General features: G+C 37.2%; 1 protein-coding gene across 1 annotated transcript in view; it reads left to right on the forward strand.

Moving 5' to 3' along the window:
- The window catches only part of LAMA2 (laminin subunit alpha 2), a 551,725-nt gene that overhangs the window by 328,665 nt on the left and 206,123 nt on the right, over positions 1-16,937 (forward strand). Inside the window, exons 18-21 of the mRNA XM_080929510.1 lie at positions 1,966-2,052; positions 8,398-8,609; positions 12,598-12,704; positions 15,946-16,126. Coding sequence (XP_080785636.1) covers positions 1,966-2,052; positions 8,398-8,609; positions 12,598-12,704; positions 15,946-16,126 — 587 coding nt within the window. The remainder of the gene's footprint in view (positions 1-1,965; positions 2,053-8,397; positions 8,610-12,597; positions 12,705-15,945; positions 16,127-16,937) is intronic.

Raw genomic sequence — 16,937 nt, forward strand, 5'->3', positions numbered from 1 at the left:
CTCTCCATAAAAGTGAGGCAGTTAGAGTACCAATTTTGGAAGAACCCATGTGCATACTAGTGAGCTGTCAGAATCCATTTTCTTCTTTCAGTGTTGCAAACAATAACAAACCACAAGTAAGTAAAGGGGGAATCAGATTTCCATTTGCTTGTTTTAATATGTGCTAAGACATTGCACATGTGAACCCTTTTGCTGTAAGCTCTTCTCTAACAAAAGACTCTTCCTTAGCCCACAGTCTGGGTTCCCACAGCACCCATCTGAACCTCTCTTACTTGTATAACTTTTATAAATTCAGTTTTTTTTTTTTTTTTTTTGGTCCATACTTTCTCTCTGACCCCACACATTGAGATTTTAAAATGAATTGAAATAGCAAATATTATGTGCCTAATGGTTCCTAATAACTTGATACTATAGAGAAATGAGAATTATTGAAGCATTGCAGGTCTACTCAGAGGTAAGCCGAGGCAGCTTACTTTTAAGAGAGAGTCACGATTTGGTTGGCAGTAAAGATGGAAAAATATTCCAGAATCAGAAGCAGAACCAGACAGGGCCTAATGTTTTCAATCTATTGTGATATAATTATTTAACTTTAAGCAATTGTTTTGTATTGTAAAGTAGAAAATATCACAGGAGAAACGGTAATTGGAATGAGATTAACTGTGGACAGTTCCCTTTAAAATGGTGGTGTAGAGTCTAGAAAAGTTGACCTTTCAGAGATCATTCTTAGAAGAAACTGGAAGAGCCATGGAAAGCAGGGGAGTTGGAAAAGCTGATCAAGCACGTGAGGTTTTAGTTAACTGAGACCAAGAATTTCTCACATGGTATGATATAAAAGGGGCATGTAGGTAAAGAAAACCATATATATTTCAAAACTATGCAACATGTGACATTGAAACTTTTTACCATAAGGAAATAAAAGATGTTTTAGGAGATATGCCTAAAATGATTTACATATGAAGAATATATACCATGAAAAATTATATTGCACCCCATATAATTACATATATACATATATATATACATGTATATATGTTTATGGGTATATATAAATAAATATGATCACATTATTACATAAATTTTAACTTATATGTAATTTATATATGAAATAAAAATTAAAATTTGAAAAGAACAACATAACACAAAAGTCAAAGTTGATGAGGGCTCATGGAAAAAGCAGGAAACAGTTAACACTGGGTCAGTTGTTGCATGGAAGGTGTTTCTTACAAGGAAAAATGTGAAACTATGCTGAATAGGATGACGGGCTGATGCTACAATATCACAGTGCTGGGTTGGTCTTGCTGTCACACTCTGTTACTTTTGTCCCAAACTGGAAGTGTGTTTAAAGACAGGTAATGTTGAACATGCTGGGAGATGGGAAATGACAGAGCTGATTTTGTTTGACTACAAATGAAGTAGAGTGTAGGCATTAGGCCTTTGTGGGGAGCTTTTCTAAGGATTCCATCCACGTGACATCATGCCTGTGGGCACACATCTGCAATACCCAGCATATAGGCCCCATGGCTCCTGGTCTGAACATAGAACCCTTGTAGCCAACATGACTCCACTGCTCTCTCTCATCTCTCAGATTTCTCCATGCCGCCTCTGATTCTGAGGTATGTGCTTGGAAAGGAGGAATGTCAAAGTAGGTTTGGATTTTTATTGTTTTTCTTTTTAGACATGGAGAGATTTTGCCAAGCTGTTGTGTGTCCACTCCCTTTGCTGGTGATCTTAGAACCAGAATAGTCAAAGGTCAATAAATAACACAATACAGGGCTCTTGCTCTCAACTGTGGCTAGATTCCTGTCTGCTAAAATAGCAAGGCCATTTCATCCTCCATTGGCTAGACTATTCTATATGGGTGATGAGAAGAGCCAGCCTGTCTGATTTGGGTACAGCACTGGTAGAGAAAGATATATGAGGATACACTGCTAATGTATATGCTTCTTCTTTGTCTCTGGAACACAGCTTTAGTCCAACATGCCATTTAGACCGAAGTCTGGGATTGATCTGTGATGAGTGTCCTGTTGGGTACACAGGACCACGCTGTGAGAGGTAAGCACGTGCCACATTGCCTTGCAAAATGATTTCTACCTTGAGAGTTATAAAACTGCCTATTCGATCATTGCCTGCTCCAGAGAAGCTGCAGAGCTCAATGGGGTGAAATAAGCTTTCTTATCACTATTATCACACAGATGCATTCAACTTTTATAGTTTATTTATTCTCTGCCAATTGGTCTTTAAATCTCCATTCATTCCGAGAAGATCTGATTAATGTTTTAATCTTAAAGGTTAAGAATTCACCTACACTCTTTCTTTACAAAGTGTTACTCAGGTGGAAAGCCATCATTTTTAGATTTGTTTTACCATCTACCCTTGGCACCATTTATTTTTCATAATTAGCTTTTTGTCCTTAAAACGTGGCTTAAATTCATGGTTCATAGTTTAGCAAGTGGCCTATAAGTTATTGTAAACATATTTGGAACAAACCAAAGCATAATTTATTATCATGATTTATATCCCCCTTCTAATCATTCTTAAACTGGTATCTTAATTCCTGTTGGGTTTGGAGAGCAGGGACATAGATTTTATTCCAGACAGTTTCCAGACTTATACTTTTTTCCCTCCCTAATTATAGTTGTAGAAACTTTTCTTGTATGTATTCAGTCCCAATTTTAAAGGGAATACAAATCTCTTCCTAGATGATATGGACGAATTAGAATAACATTCCCGCCTGTTTTTAACTTTGAAATGTAGTATCCTCAGTAACCATTGCTGGGCATATTGGTAAGGCACAGGAAAAAAAGCTAGGCCATGTCCATATTCATGCCTATGGCCTGGCTTCTCTTCTCCTCACCACAGCTAACTTCAAGGAGTACTATATCTACACATCCTTTCCTACCTTCTTGACAGCCATTATTGTTCAGCTTTCACCAAGCGAGAATTTGGCCAGCAGCTAGTTTCTGTATACAGCATGCCAGTAGCAGTATCCAGCAGTAATGAGTTTTGTTTGTGACTGTGGCAGCTTCAGTAAATGAGATAGGAAAGAACTGACCTGAAATAAGGGAGATTTATGTACAGTTGAGAAACTGGAGGTCTTTAATTGTGTATCTTTCAAATAAAAAAAGGCACATGTATATGACATTCTAATAGGACAACATCATACTGCCAGGACAAGTTTGTCTCACCCCACCCCAGCTTACCACAGGCAACGTTTTTTAGCAACTGGAAAATGACAGCTGCTCTGTCATACAAGGTTATTAAATCATGCTTGTCTGGGTTGAGCATGGTCCCTGATGTATTCATACTGCTTTGCTCTGTGTGTGTTCTGTCCTTTCTGCACATTGCACGGTTTCTGAGCCATCTGCAGTTTAACAGGCTATATCTTATTTAACAAATATTTATTTACCAAGTACCATATGTTAGGTACAAGGTAAGACACTGCATGCAAACAGATGCATTTCTTTTTCATCTTTGTCCTCAAGTAGCTCACAACCTTCTCGAATGTGGGTGAGAATAGACACATGAGTTCTGGGGAGAATTGTAATTGAATAATTCAAATCTGTAAGGAAAGAAGTAGCTGACAGAAAGCATGATGCCCTGTCTAAAATCTATATTAATCAGATTCAGAAGAGGGCAAGATGCATAGACTGTGTGGCAAATGGTACATCTTACTTGCATTTTAAGTTTGCCAGCCCAAAATATTCTTCTAGTATTATTAGAGAGGTAATGAGATACTGTATTTCCTTAGCCAGAATTTAGGTTAAGATTTTCCTTGAATACTTAAGATTTTCTATTTCAGAGGATTGTTGCATTAAATATTAAAAAGTATTAAATTGGTTTATCTCTTTATCAGTCCTGAGGTCTCATTCCTCAGGCCCAATTTTATTTTGGAGCCATGTGCTCCTCTGGCGACCTGTCTGAGCTGTCACCACGGCCCCACTTGTCCACACAACTTCCTTCCCTGGTTTTCTACCACCTATTCTTTGCCTCTGTCCCGGGGTGTTTTTGTACCTCCAAATCCCACACAAATACAACTCTACAGCCCGGTTGCTTCTCACTCAGGTTTATATATTCAACTCTTAGTCCACAAACCCTCTACACAATAAGACTGCATCAAATAGACAAAGACACAAACTACCCTTCTATATGAGATATTAGACCTATAAAATCCTTAATGTTCATAGCTTTTTAATACCAATCCATTCCACCTGGATCTAGCTGGTCCTTCAGAAGCTCCATGTTGCCACAACCTTCCTGCTCCATCCTCTGACCTCCTCCAACCTCTCAGCCCTCTCTCCTTCCCTCGCCCTGCCCAGTCACTGGCTTTCCTTTATTTTACTAATTAAAATGAGAGGGTTCAGTTGGAGTCATATGACTAGACAGCCCTTCTTTTGGAAGTACAATTAACATTAAAATACAAACAGCTTCAGGACAATCTACAGAGTATTTTTATGAGTTAAAACCACCATCCAGATGGATCAGAAGTACTAACAGAAATATTTTTTAAATGCATTTGTGGACATTGAAGGAAAGAAAACTGAAGTCAGCACAACCAAACCCAACATCTTATGAACAGCCCAATGAAACCCAACACTCTATAGCTGATGAGGTGTCTTCCATGCTGTCACCATTCCTGTAGTGAGAACTTCCATAATCTCTTAAGGTTAGGAGATATTCACAGACATATTAACATTCCCTTAGGTGGAGAGTGAGGAAACTCAGGCAACATGGTTGGCTCATCATTGACAGTACATGCAAACTAAAACCTTCTGCTCTTGTTTTATAACATAGATGTGTCCCAAAGACATGATCCACCTTTATATTCTCTCTATTAAACTCCTTTCAGTTTTCTATGTGAGTTGTGATGTCTTAGAAGCAGGGACTATATGAGTAGAGTTTTTCTCCTTTCTCTTTTGCAAGCTCTCATGAATTAAAGTTCTAACCAGTTAATGCAGACAAGAATTTTGTGTGCAATAGATGAGTGTGGTTATGTGTGTTTCAGAAAAATTGACACTCAGTGTGGCTGACAAGTCCTGAATGGTGTGCCTAAGTCTGTTTCAGCTGACCTCTTCCTTTCCCTGTCATCACCATTAACTTTCCCTTTCAATAGTTCAGCTAACTCTCTCGCCTTCCTTCTCACTCTTAGAAAAATAATTGTTCAAGAGCCATTTATCTTTTTGAGGATAACACTAGGATCTGACAACATCTGTATTTTTATTTCTCTGTCCCTCTTTGATTAATCAACTTTTTTCTTTAAAGTAATGCATTTATTTATTCTCTGTAATTTTATACAACATATTTTACTCATATTTATACCTCTCCTTCAGCATTTTCAGATCATATTTTACCTCCATTCTAGTCCAATTTCTTCTTCCCCCTTTAAAACACACACATACACATGCACGTGCAAGTGCATGTGTACACACACACACACGTGCAAGTGCATGTGTACACACACACACACACACACACACACACACACACACACACACACACCAAACAAACAAACAAACAAACAAACAAAATCTTTCAAATGCATGGAATCCATGTTGTTGTGTGACTACTTCAGGAGTCTGGTTGATGTGCAAGGTGTCATTTCACTGAAGAAGGTTAGTTTTTCCTCTTCCAATGACACTCAAAAGCCAATAGTTCTGAAACTAGGATAGGACATGATCTTAGTGACCACCTCCCTTCCACTCTTTTGAAGAATCTTCTACTTTTGTTGTTTGAGCAAGACTTACTAGGGGTGAAAAGCCACTAGAAACTATAACCCAAAGTCTAGACAGCCCCTATATTCCTGTCTCCCTATCTTTCTATGGCATATGATAAAAGCTGGATTTCTTTCTTGAATTGAGGGATTGAAATACACAAGCAATGCACCCAACCAACAAAGGTAGAAAGTGAAATAAAAATTGTAAATACAGTAAATTATCAAGCTATCAGTGATATTTCTTAAGATTTCAAGTGTTAGTTGTAGCTTGGAAACTCTCATGTAGTTTTTTTTGCTGAATATAGGTTCACAAAAGAAATAAAGTTAGGATACTGAGAAGAGGGGACATTTGTTATGATTCTTTGTTAAGATCCTAGACTTTTATTATTTAGAAAAGCGGAAATAAATAGCATTGCTACAGGCATGAAGGGACCAATTGAGCATTAGACTGTATAGGAAAGCTAAAATAAAGAACACAAAGCTAACAGAGGGCAGGTGACAATCAAGTATTTAGTGGCTTTCAGTGTCTATTGCTGAAGCAACAGATCATGCATCATAGAGACAATCAAAAATCCATGATGCATCAACTATAGTTGATGCAAAATGTGTCATAAGAAATACAAAACAGTGCAATATGCAGATTCCTTAAACCCCATTTTATCCCCAAATGGCAAATGCTGAGAACTTACTGGTTGAAGAGAGTAGACTACTTAGAAGTAATCCCTGAAAATATGGAAGTTAATTTGACTCCAAAGGCTTCACATTTTGAAAGTTCACCTATAATTTTAACCACAAGATTCATTTTGGATATAAGTGAAGTTTATTTTTTTTATTTCAAATCAAAAGCATCATTTATATATTCTCTACCTTAGAAAGGTCTTAATCTGGATCAAGTCAACTCACCCTCAAGTACAAAACTGTGGACAGTTCCTACCCAAGGAGGTGATCTTTAGTCCTTGTGTCTTGGCTTCAGAGAGAGACTTAGTCCTCATTTTTGTATTTGTAACAGCTGAGGGTTTTAGAGGCTGTTCCCAAGTGATTGTGCCCTACAAGGAGTGAGCCGTCAGCTCTTGGGTCTAGCACCTTATTTTGTGCCCAAAAACTGTTTGTTGCCAGTGCAGGGTCTGGGCTGTGCTCGGGTGTCCAGTTGAGCCAACTGTCTCAACCGTTCCTTCAGGTCTGGCACAGGCACATTGTGAGTAAGCCAGCACTTAGCTGAACGGGAAGCAAGGAAGCATTGCACACAGCCCAGGCAACCCAGTCAGACTGCAGGCCCCTCCTCCCTGAAGTCTTCTCGCTGGAAGACTGCAGTCATTTTACTCTTAAACCAGGCAGTATCCCTTGTTCAGCTATCAGCATTCAGGTCCATCATCATGAAAAAGATTTGATTCTATCTAACTCTTCTGTGTCTTTAGTTCTGTATTAGATATGCAAATGCATAGTCACTGGGCCTTGACAGTAGAATAGTATAATTCCTTGTTTCTAATAATGTAATGATGTGATATACATTGGCCCTGTTGATTCCTCTATTCTTCTTTTAAAGCTTTATAGAAGATGGGGAATGGGAATGTAGGTCATAGATAAGCACAGAAAATTGCCTTAAGGAATGATGCGACAAAATGAGGCAAAGGTCCATCAGTCCTATTCCATGTTTTCCTACCCTCCTTGGTTTCTACATCTGCCATTTACTTTCATTGGTATTTCCCTTCCTATAACAAATAATATTGTTCCTAACCTAGCAGCAGCAGCTCAGCTACAGAACTGTTCTGTGGCTTAAATTCATATTTACATTTAAAGAGGTTTTATTAAACTGCTAAAATTTGATTTGAAAAATTAATGAATATGAAAAAGTGTTGTCAGGATGTCCATATTTAACAAAGAATCTTACAAATTTGTTTTTATTCACTGCATTGTTGGTGAAAGTGAGAGAGCTGGAGACTCCACAGTGGAATTAGTGTGCAGAAGAGAAAATCTGAAAATATCAAAAGACCTGGAGGACTATGATATTTACTGATTTTAATTAGATGACACAAAAAAGTAGTAACACCAATTCTTATTATTAATCGACACACAGAATAATATTCTCCATTATTAGGATTAATTTTAATCCCCAATAGAACCTTTTTTAAACCTCTTTTTAAAAATTAATTATTTATTTTTCTTATTTACATTTCAAATGTTATTTCCCTTACCGGTCTCCCCTCTGCAAACTGCCATCCCATCCTCCCTCCCCTTTGTCTCTGGTTATAAGAACAACAGCAACAAGCATATCAACTTTATATGTGCGGACAGAGAACAACCGATTGGAGGTGGAGGCATATGATGTGTTATATTGCAACGGCTTTGTAGTATGAACCTCTATTTATCCAGAGAGCCAGCCACAGGTGCTTGTTATGCTTTGGTTCTGTGTTCAATGTCAGTGACAGGATATATTTTTTTGGCTAAAATCTAATTATGAGCAGAATAGGCAGCATTTCATCTTATATCTGTACTGCCGTTACACCAAAAACATTTTTAAAAATCACTCTGCACATGAGAAAGGAGAGTGCTTAAGAGGAAAAGCCATTATCCTGGCAGAGGAATGTGAAAAAAATGTAAACATTGTGCTGAGTGGGATGCTTGAGTTTCCCTCTCCCTCCCCCTGTCCTAACACACTAAAATCTCACTGCTGAAAATTATCACCTTAGGTGTGCAGAAGGCTATTTTGGACAACCTTCCATACCTGGAGGATCATGTCAGCCGTGCCAATGCAATGACAACCTTGACTTCTCCATCCCTGGCAGCTGTGACAGCCTGTCTGGCTCTTGTCTGATTTGTAAGCCAGGTACAACAGGCCGGTACTGTGAGCTCTGTGCTGATGGGTATTTTGGAGACGCGGTTGATGCAAAGAACTGTCAACGTAAGTCCTGAACTATTGATGTCCCTGACAGAATTGATGTATGATACCTTGGAGTAGCTGATGAGCTCTCAAGTGGGGATTGGAGACTAGGAGATTATCTGTAATACATGGATGATGAATGCCCATGAAGACACGAAGTCTGCATGTTTGAAAATACACGTTATAGCAATAAATAGAATAAATCCTTTAAAACTTGTCATATTTTAAATGTTGGTTTTGAAGGAATGCACATATTTATACTTATGTCTACAGAAAAATTTTGTTTTGATTGAATGGTAACAAATGAGTTTAGAAATGATTCAGGCTTGTTTGAACTTTTTCATTGGTATCAACTTAATCATTTGATTGAGATAATTCATTTCTCTATATCATTGCATAATAGCTATTATCAGGTGTTAACTCCTTTTGCTTTTATTTGAAGACTTTACAGGTTTTTGTTTCTTTTTTTATTTTATAAGTGTAAAAAACATGATGATACTTTTACAGAATGGCACCTGTTGGTTGAGTTGATTAATTCTCATTTTGGAATTGTTGGTAGAATGCTTCTCAAAGGTTTGAGGCCTTTTGCTACAACATATTCCTCTTCTATTGTTTTCCTCCTTGGGTATAGAATTCCCGAATACTCAAATACTACAGCTGTTTTATAATAACATGGTATGCAAAAGAAAATAAGTGTAAAAGTATGAATCTACGTCAGTGTCTACTTCACTGTTATAGCCTTTAGGAGGAGAGCTATGAGACCAGCAATAGTTTATTTCTGTGGAATTAATATGGTAAAAAAAGACTTGATGCTGAGGTGGGACCAGGAACTATTGAATTGCAGGAACCAAAGGAAACTCAGTTATCTCTGCTGTGAGCAGCACTGACCCATCATGAACGAAGAGCTGTTTCTCTCTGAAATTAAGATGCTGAGTATTAGCTTTTTGTCCTTTCACAGTGATAACTTGTTTAGTCAAAACAAATAACTCTCTAGAATCATAGGCATTTTGCAAAAACCACAAATTGGCTTTCTAAATAAAATTTCCCACAAGGCCAGAGTGACTTTCAACACTGTGGAAATTGACATTTCTGGGAAACATCAGGGAACTCTAAGAATGTCTTCTGTTCATGCTGCATACCAGAGTTTTAGTCTCTAGATATGTGACTCTAGGAACGGTTTCCCCACATACAAAAAGCTGTGAGTTTTCTGTGGGGATTACATATTATGTGGACATAGCATGTACAGGGGATGTGGTAAGTACATGATTCTGGAGATCCCTCCCATTGTTAATCTTTGGACATGGTCCCTGTGTAGTTATAAATTTTGGTGCCTCACTAATTCTAATTAATCCACTTCATGACTTCTTTTTATGTCTTCTAATAATTCCCTCCACAAAGCTAAGGACATTCAACTCATTTTATTACAATCCATGGTATGAAGTACCGTGAGATATATGAATCATAGTCTGTCATGGCATATAGGTCTGCTTGTGACTTTTAAGGCTCTTTGGCATATAATTTTATTTAAAGCCTATAAAATATTTTACTGAATGTATTTTAATTATTTTAGGTGTATAATATCTCCACTATACGTAATGAATAAGCATTCATCCATATTAACTTTATAACTCATGGTACTAAACATTATAATCACAGGCATTCAGGAAGATAAGGCAGGAGGATCACCAAGTTCTAGGCCACCCTGGGCTATACAATGAGACCATCTTAAGGCACATGTGTGCGCATGTGCACACTCTACACACACACACACACACACACACACACACTCACACATACACATACACACACACATATACACATATACACATTTCTTGACTAAAACTATTTTTGTCAATATAAATTTCATAGATATCTCACTAGTATATAGAGATTTTAAGGCATGCACCCTATTTGTTATATGTTTCATGGATACTTAAAAAATATAATACTGCTTTTGATATTTTTAGATGACATTAATCAGTTACCACCATCTTTATGGTAAATTTACTTTTGTAGTTCCCACTTTTTTTTTACTCTCCAGATTTTATTCCCTTCTGGGTTCTACTTTCTGACTGTTCAACATCCCATTACCCCCCAACCCCACCAAAACTCTAAATTCCCTGGATCCTCCAGTCTCTTGAGGGTTGGGTTCATCTTCTCTGACTGAACCCACACCTGGCAGTCCTCTGCTGTATATGTGTTGGGCGCCTCATGTCAGCTGGTTATGCTGCCTGTTTGGCGATCCATTGTCAGATCTCAGGGGTCCAGGTTAGATTGAAACTGCTGGTCCTCTTATAGGGTCACCCTCCTCCTCAGCTTCTTCCTCCAGCTTTTCCCTAATTCAACCACAGGGGTCAGCAGCTTCTGCTCATTGTTTGGATGCAAATATCTGCAGCTGACCCTTTCAGTTGCTTGTTGGGTCATTTCAGAGGGAATCCTGATAGACCCCTTTTTGTGAGCACTCCATAGCCTTAGTAATAGTATCAGGCCTTGGGGGCTTTCCTTGTAATTCCCACTTTTAAAAGGTGAAGTTAGTGATTCAAAATAATTTGAAATTTGCAAAGCTTATGTTTAATATACAGGAGAAATTTATGTAGTTATAATATGCAGAGTTCACAAGAAAGTGAATTTTTAATGAAGATGTATTTTCACATCCTTTTCTTGTACTCCACCTGTAGGCAGACTATCCTTGAGCTCTTGACTGAGAGAAAGGAATGGTTAATTGACTAGGATAAATTATCTGTAGCCACAAATTGGTGATCACTGAGAAGGCCAAACACTGATGGAAGGAGGGAAACATTTTAGAAAAACAAGAGTGGTAGAACCCAGAGCCAACTCAACAGAATAATATCAGTAGATTTCATTGTATCTATGAACAATGACTTCATTAGCTGTAATGCTGTTCATACTTACCAAAGTCGTGTATGAATAAATCCCATGTCACCTCCCCATCATAACTTTATTTTAGTATCAGTACACTTATGTACACCATTAAAAATATACTTGTCAAATGCAGAGTAAGCCATTGATTACTACACATATCTGAGAACTAAAACCAGTTTTACATTTACATACTATATGTTTCAGAACATCTTTATAAAACTTTTCTAATGCAAAAAGTGATAGAAGTTATTAATGTTACTATGCTTCCTACCTTTGGAAACAAAAAAAAATTTGTAAAATAAAAGTGATTTTTAGCAATATATATAATTACAAAGATAATTGTTTCATTTTAATAGATTTGAAATAATATTTTGTTCTCTTAAATGCTTTTTATAGTATAAAGGAATAAATATTCATTTAAACTTATTCTTATTATCAAAGGTTAGTAAAAAACTGGCACTAAGAAATAATATCATATTGAAAATGTTTTATTAAAACTGACATTAATGCTGTGTCAAGAGGATTATCAATACTGATAATTTCTCAAAATTAATCCAAGCTTTCAGAAGTACATATTACATATAATGGGAATGTGACAATTAGACATTAAGAAAAGATAAAAGCATTGAGCCTAGAAATGGGGAACTTCATGGCTCAAGCAGATTTTGGGACCTGCCATAACAGTTACCACACATGTGGTGTTGTTTGTTATTGTTTCTTTGTGCTTCATTGTCTTTATTCTCAAGATCATAATAACCATTGTATTGATACTTAAGTAGAATGATATGCCAAGCATGTCTGCGATATGTAGAGATGTTGCAAATAATTGAATGCTTGAAAGACTACCCAGCACATAAGAAGGCATTCTAATACTAAACTCCAGTGTTGATATTCCCATGGCTACTGTCCTCATTAATAACTTTCATACTGATTTTCAGCACTTCAAATCTGGTAGTATTAGTCCAGGAATGTTCGGCCATAGAAGTCTATGCATATATTCCAAACTTAATATGAGTCTCGAATATGAGATGCTTTTGGACCCAGACATTTCAGATAAGTGCTGCCAGATCGATATTTGGAACCTGTAAGATTGTGTTTCCATTGCCTGTGTATCTTCTCTTTGCAGCTTGCCGTTGTAACCTCAATGGCTCCTTCTCAGAGATTTGTCACACTAGAACTGGACAATGTGAGTGCAGACCCAATGTGCAGGGGCAGCACTGTGATGAGTGTAAGGTAAGGATCACCCTCACCTTCCAGTGATGGATCTCATACTCCTATTGTACAAAGGGGTTGGGATCATTTACATCTGAAGGCAAAATATTTGTACTTACTGAAACATTTTCCTCAAACAGAATAACTCACCATTGCAGTTGACCTGCATTCCCACCTCCGAATTTGTATAGTGATTGCTATAATTTGAGTATTTCTTCAACAAATAGCATAGATTTAATTCTAGTCTGTTCAGAGGACAATAATTTACTTTGGGGAGGTTAAAATGTGCAACTCCTTTTGAGGTTAGTGAATACCACCTCCTCAAGTTCTGTCATTTAAAAATAGTTTCAGTAAATAAACATTCTATTTAGTGAATATTTCCAATATGGTTTTAGACATATCAGATAGCTACAATGAAATATTCCATCAATCAGAATGTTGTTCTCAGTTCTTGGTACAATGATGGTCTTGCTCTGCTTGAGGCAGGTGGATTGAGACTATGGATTTTAGCCGCTGTCAGGAAGATACATTTTATTATTCACAACAAACAAGCAACTTTCAAACTTCAGGCTGGGCTTTAGTAGAAAGTATCAAAATATCCATGCCTCTAGCTCTTGAATAATACCATATGGTCATTCTGCTTTGTTTCCTTGTTTTCCCTTCCATTGGGTTTTAAAGCTCAGTACCTGGTGGGACCCAGTGAAGCGATTCTGTGAGCCCTGTGACTGCAGTCCCCTGGGCTCAGTGTCACCGCAGTGTGATGTGACAGGAAGATGTGTCTGTAAATCAGGCTTTGTAGGAAAACAGTGCAGCCTCAGCAGGCAGATGCACCATCAGGAGGAGCAGTCACGGAGAGCACAGCAGGTGCTGGGGTCTCCTCGGAGGTGGGGTTCCAGCAACTCCAACGGGTGCCCTCGGGGAGCCTATCGGGACCCTGTGCGGGTAGGCACTGCATGACTGTATGAGCATGCTGTGTTCCTGAGCTGCAGTTGGATTGTGTTGGAGATCTTTTATCAAACAATTTTAATTGCTAAGTGTGTAAACTGGTCACTACATGTGCAAACTGCAAATGCAGACTAAAGCCTTTTCTTTTAAAAATGGTGGTTTTATGCTTTTAAAATTGCATTCAGTGTGTAAGTTTCCATTAGGCATGGCTATGGGGATTGGAGAGACAGCTCAGCAGTTACAAGCATTGACTGCTCTTCCTGATACCCCAGGATTGATTCTAAATACCTAACTCAAAATCTTCTGTAACTCCATTTCCTGAGAAGCCAACACCACCTTCTGGTTTCTTTAGGCACCAGGCACCAATATTGCACACACATACATGCAGGCAATACATAAAAAGTAAAATATTTTTAAAAGCATGTCAATGGACAAACCAAAAAATAAAAAAATTAGTTGAAGGAAATTTAAGATATCAAAAGTGACATTTTCTAGAGAATTAAGAGCTTAGTGAAGATGTTAACTTAATGTTATTAAGTAACATAAGCCTGACATTTCAGCTAAGACTTTGTTAATTTCCACCTAATAATTTTGCTCATGTCCACACCAAACACAAGAAACACATTCTTATTCTTGCAGACACAAAGCAAGAAAAACTTTCCACTTTCAAAAGTTTCTTCCCCATTGGGTGGCTCATAGCCAGCCATGTTCAAGGCATTCCAACATCTTCTTTTGGAATTTCCACCATCTTTACTCAAGTGATCATGCATGCCAGTGTTTGTGTATGTGTCTCTGGGGATGTGCATGCAAGCATGAGTGTGTCTGTCTCTGAGTGTTTCTGGAAGTATGCGTATATGTTTCTTCATGGTGGTCAGGGGGTTGGTTGTGTGAATGTGATTGCACATTATGTAATTAAAATTATAGTCTAGATAATGTATATGCTGCTTTCTAGAATTTTTACTTGGCATTGAATCATAAATATATTCTTATTAAAACTACTTCAAAATAGATTTTACTTAATTGCCTTTCAAATCATAACATTAATATATTATAATTTATTTGGTGCCTCTCTAACAGTGAAGATTTGAGTCTTGCTATAATTAATTGCTGTGATAAACAATGTGTAATGAGCTTGCTTGTTATTTACTCATTTTTCTGAAGGCTGATAATTTCTCTAAGGTTAAGGGTTTTACATTGAAATGAATTTTTATGAATAAAAACATTTTACTTTTTATAGGTAAATATAATCTCAAAAATTTTATTATTGTTACTACTATATAATTTTTACTTTGATAAATTTGAATTATAACTAAAATTTAAAATCAAGCCAGCAGTAAAAATTAACGTGATTATCACATTCAATCAACTCATTGTACATTTTAAACAATATAACTATTCTTAGCTAGTCATATTAAGTCTAATTCTCAGTGTAATTTTAATTTTTCAAATTTCTAATACTGCTGACAATATTAAAAATCTAACAAAGCTTGTTCATTTCTCTTTGGGTGATTCCCAATAAATGACAAGATTAATTTTTACCAAGAAGTAATTATGAAGTCTAATCTTCCTAAATACAAATTATTCTGACAAAGAAGTAATTACTGAGAGTAATTTTCCAGATTAAAATGCCATAATAATGTGACATACTTTATTTATAAAAGAAGTGTGCTTTAAGTAAAATACATGTTCTTCATTTTCCTTATACTAGTGATGATTCCTGAATCCACCAGTCTTTATAATAATAGTTACCCTGGGCCTGATAACATATGTTTCAAGAATGTCTTCAAAGTTAGTAATACAGTCCATGGTAGGAAGGTGATATGGTACTGGCAGATATAAGATCTACAGGTTTCAAACTTGGATAAAAGACAAGACTTTACCTTTTTAATGTAATGAATTGATCTTCCCTCACAAAGTGGTTTCAATGACTAGGACATTGAAAAAAAATTTTAAACAAGTTTACAAATTGGGAAGTAATCAGTTTAGCATACTAACAGTAAAGTGAGTAAACTTTTAAGTTAAAACCAGAAATGTGACCCATAATCCATTCCGCATTGCTTCTGGAACCAAGGAAGAACATTGAGGCTGCTGAGACTGAGATAAAAAACATACTACCTGTTTTGATACAATTTGGATAACATCTCCAAGTAACTATGCTTTTCACTTTGTCAAGATAAAGAAATCCACTGAGTAAGAGACAGTTGCCAGTGCCAGCACAGAGCCTGGTGGCCCATGGGCTCTTTATATGTTTTGTCTAGATTTAGGGTATCAGCTAGTTTGCTGAGATTCACTAGCTTTCCTTTCTCTTCCGTGCCAGCCTGAAACCTTTGGCCTGCAACTGGGAAGGGGATGTGTTCCCTGCAATTGCAATTCTTTCGGCTCTAAGTCCTTTGACTGTGAAGCGAGTGGGCAGTGCTGGTGCCAGCCCGGCGTAGCAGGGAAGAAATGTGACAGATGTGCCCATGGTTACTTCAACTTCCAAGAAGGAGGCTGTACAGGTCTGTGAATGAGACTGATGCCCTGCACATTCGTTCATGGATTTCGTGCTCCTGGCTCTTGTTAATGATGTGACCTATAAAAGCAAAAGCATATGGAAAACAAATATGCAGTGCAGAGTGTTTAAAGTAACAAATGTGTTGATTTTTAATAATTAAAAGAACACAGTGCAGTTGGGAGCACTGCATACAGCTATGCTTTCAAATACTGAGCAGCCATCAGCAGATCCCAGTCCAGATGTGCCCTCCATTCCCACAACTGCTGAGGCTTGAAATTCAAATGTTCAGGGTGTTTAATGCCAGTGTCAGCTTAGCTTACATTCCCTTCCAACCCAAAACATCTCAACTTCTCCTACCATAAAGTCTACCCAAGAGTTTGTTTTTGGTTTTTGCTTGTTTGTTTTTCCAGTATAAGAGCCATAGTTATTTCAAAGCTGTCTCAGGAACCTTGACATTCTGGGAAAGAAACAAGTTGAATCTTGGTATTTTAATTCATGGGGAATTAAAATAATGGCCTAAAGTAATGTCGAGTCAGAGCTTTCACACAAACCATGAACTAAACACACACACACACACACACACACACACACACACTAGCACATTAGGAGTGATAGGAGATTGAGACTAGCTCTGATTTATGAATCACTAATTTAGAACTGATACTGGTCCAATAACCACAAAGATGGGCCCCTCTGTTTACTAAACTCATTGACTGACAGCTGTTACCACTATACTTTATTCACTGCTCCAGTGCAAGATTTTAAGATGTTTTCATTGACTATTTTCACAAATATATGTTGGGATCAAAATACCA

This window comes from Micromys minutus (genome assembly GCF_963924665.1).
Source record: "Micromys minutus genome assembly, chromosome: 15".
Taxonomy (NCBI): Eukaryota; Metazoa; Chordata; class Mammalia; order Rodentia; family Muridae; genus Micromys; species Micromys minutus.